General features: G+C 42.0%; 1 protein-coding gene across 1 annotated transcript; it reads right to left on the bottom strand.

Annotated features, from left to right (window-relative positions):
- Positions 1–326: 326 nt before the first annotated feature.
- Positions 327–2,789, bottom strand: LOC137405345 (uncharacterized). The gene has a single exon (XM_068091575.1). It carries the CDS (start codon positions 2,787–2,789, stop codon positions 327–329), a length of 2,463 nt encoding a protein of 820 aa, XP_067947676.1.
- Between the last annotated feature and the right edge of the window lie 362 nt (positions 2,790–3,151).

Here is a 3,151-nt window from a genome sequence, read left to right as displayed (position 1 = left end):
GTAGGTAACAGAACAAGGACCTTATCTCCATTTTGAAATTTTCTGTCCTTTGCATGTTTGTCAAAGTATAACTTATTTCATTGCTGGGACTTTTTTAACGAGCATTGTGCCAAATTCATCATATCATCTAGCTTCTGTCGTAGCTCTAGCACATATTTGTATGTTGTCATAGTTTCTTCGTCTTGATTCTCTCCTGACCATAGCTGTTTTAGGATTGGCATGGGTCCTTTAACAGTTTGTCCGTATAGCAGTTCAAACGGTGAAAAGCCTGTTGCTTCTTGAGGAGCCTCCCTATATGCAAATAATGCCGCGTTGATAAAACGGTTCTATTGTTTAGGATTGTTGGCACACAGCCTCTTCAGCATAGTCTTCAAGGTCCCATTAAACCGTTCTACGAGTCCATTGCACATTGGATGATAGGGTGTTGTCATTAGCTGCTGAACTTGAAGAAGACAAGATACTTCTTTCATGAGATCTGAGGTAAACTGTGTGCCCATGTCACTTAGGATTTCCTCTGGTATTCCCAGTCTGCTGAACATGTCAAGGAGTGCTTCAGCGACTGCTTCGGTTGAAATGTTTTTCAATGGTATAGCTTCTGGGTATCGGGTCGCATAATCGACTAAGGTTAGTATATATCGGTGTCCGGATTCACTTGCTGGAATGATGGGTCCGACCAAATCGACAGCAACTCTTTTAAAGGGTGTATCAATGAGCGGCATCGGGACTAGCTTAAATCGAGAAATGTTTCCTTTCTTGATGGTTCGTTGGCAAATATCACAAGACTTGCAAAATCGCGTCGTGTCGCCATGCATTCCTGGCCAGTAAAACTGTGTCTGTATTCTGTTAATTGTTTTCTTTACCCCAAGATGTCCGGCTAATGGTCCTTCATGCGCCAACTGTAAAACGTTACTCCTCAAGCATTGTGGCACCATTATTTGAGCTACCTCTTCCCCGTTGTTGTAACTTGGATGCCGATAGATTCGGTATAAAAGTCCATTCCTTGTAGCAAATGAAACGACTTGGTCGCCTTTGTTGCTGGGATCCATTGTCCAGTATTTGTTCATCTCTGCATCTTCCCTTTGCATTTTAATGAGTTCTTGGCGAGTTACGTCAACCTCCTTGATAGGTTTACCAACGTTTAGTGGTGACAACGGTTTTTTAATAACCTTTTTCTGTGATCTAGTGGTGATAGCTGCTTGTTCTGACCAGTCTCTATCAGGATTGTTGTAACATCGAGCTCCCGGAATGTTACCAATTAGAAGTGGGTAGAGTGGATCTTTAAGTGCGAGTGCTTTAGTTTTTCCACTGTAATAGGGAGAATTGATTTCGATCACTACTTCAGGTGCTTTTACAACACTTCTGTCTGCCATCTCTATCCATTGATGTTGCCCAGTCCGTTGGTCTTTTCCAATCAATGCTTCCTTAATAATTATTGTTGAGCAACCAGTGTCTCGCAGTACATCTACTAGCTTCCCATTGACTATCCCTTTGACGGATTGAACGCCTCCTTGCTCTGTGAAGCTCTGGTCAGAACAGCATGCCACGGGTGCATATCTTTTCCCATCTAAGGTGATAACATTATCCTCTTCTTGCCGGTCGTCTTCTTCCTGGAGTGCTGCTGCCCGCTGCTTATATCTTGGCTCAAGGGGTTTTCTTTTACACTCTTCTAAACCATGCCCCCCTCTTTTACAAAACGTACACCATGTTCGGTCATTGTTTTTCTGGTTAGGACAATTGCTAGCTAAATGTGTAGTTGATTGGCATCGGAAACATCTCTTCGCTGTTGTCAGTGTTTCTTTTTCTCGTTTCTCCTGATAGAATTTTATTTTATGTGCATGTAAAAAACGCTCTGCTGTTTCTGCTAGCCTGGGAAAATCGTAGTTGAGGTCTTTTTCCTGCTCGTTTAGGTGACAAGCTAGCTCTTTTGGACAGGCTCGGATAAACTGTTCTCTTACCGCAAGATTTCTAGCACTCTTCCAATCTTTTGCCATTTCTGTCATTTCGAACCATTTGTCATAGTAGGTTGTGATCCGTACCAATAGTTGGCTAGGACTTTCATCTGGCAGGGGCCGAACTGTGCGAAATTTTATTCTGTATCCATCTTCTGTAAGGTCATACCTCTTCATCAGTTGTTTTTTTAAAATGTCATAGTCTTGAGCATCCGTTTCATTCAACCGTGAGTATACTTCCAGTGCAGCTCCAGATAGCAAAGCACTGAGATACGTTGCCCAGTCCTTTTTATCCCAGGCTTGATTTGTTGAAAATCTCTCAAACCGCTGTAAGTAGCTATCAATAGTGTCTTTTCCATCTACAAACACTGGCAGCTTCGGGAGCCTTCTGGTAGATTCTGTTGATGCTGTTGAATTGAGTCCTGGTGAGTGTGAACGTAATTGTTCGTTAAATTCGGCTTTTTCTAACTCAAGTTCGTAATCTAACTCGATTTTCCGTAGCTCAATTTGTCTATTTTTGTCTCTCTCTTCTGCTTCTCGCTGTTTCTCTCCTTCTTCTGCTTCTCGCTGTTTCTCTCTTTCTTCTGCTTCTCGCTGTTTCTCTCTTTCTTCTGCTTCTCGCTGTTTCTCTCTTTCTTCTGCTTTTCGCTGTTTCTCTCTTTCTTCTGCTTCTCGCTGTTTCTCTCTTTCTTCTGCTTCTATTTTCAGTTTTTCAAGTTCTCTATTTTTTTCCCGCTCTATTCGTTGGAGCTCTTGCTGTTCTCTAATGAAGTTCTGCAGTGGCTCTGCTTTGTATCCCATTTCTTTTCCAAGTTTGATGAGTTCTGATAAGTTCGCCATCTTGAGTTTAGCTTAGTTGAAGTAATTTCTAGTTTTTCTAGAATAGCTCTGGCAGATTTAATACGATTCCAATCGTAATGATTCGTAGATTCTTGGATGTAATATCCACCAATGAGATCACCTACTAGACCCCTGGTCCTCAGAATAATTCTGGCTAAGGTAGATGATCCCGGTCAAGCCCCCAAATATGTCACACAGTAGATGTGGTGACACCCCGAGTTCTTATATACGGCCCCTTGTGCGGGTCTATCAAGAGAAGATTCAAACTTTTCACTAGACATTGCCTTTATTGCAAATGAATAATGAATCCCCCAAGCCAGCAGCAAGTCAGTCTTTATATACTAAAACATTATTCCAGTAAT

Source organism: Watersipora subatra, chromosome 9 (assembly GCF_963576615.1).
Source record: "Watersipora subatra chromosome 9, tzWatSuba1.1, whole genome shotgun sequence".
NCBI classification, from domain to species: Eukaryota; Metazoa; Bryozoa; class Gymnolaemata; order Cheilostomatida; family Watersiporidae; genus Watersipora; species Watersipora subatra.
Note: the sequence above shows the minus strand (reverse complement) of the source record. Positions and strands in the feature narration are given on the sequence as shown.

Bases quoted from the DNA above. Each gene is read 5' to 3' on its own strand.
- LOC137405345 (XM_068091575.1), bottom strand. From the start codon at position 2,789: ATGGCGAACTTATCAGAACTCATCAAACTTGGAAAAGAAATGGGATAC.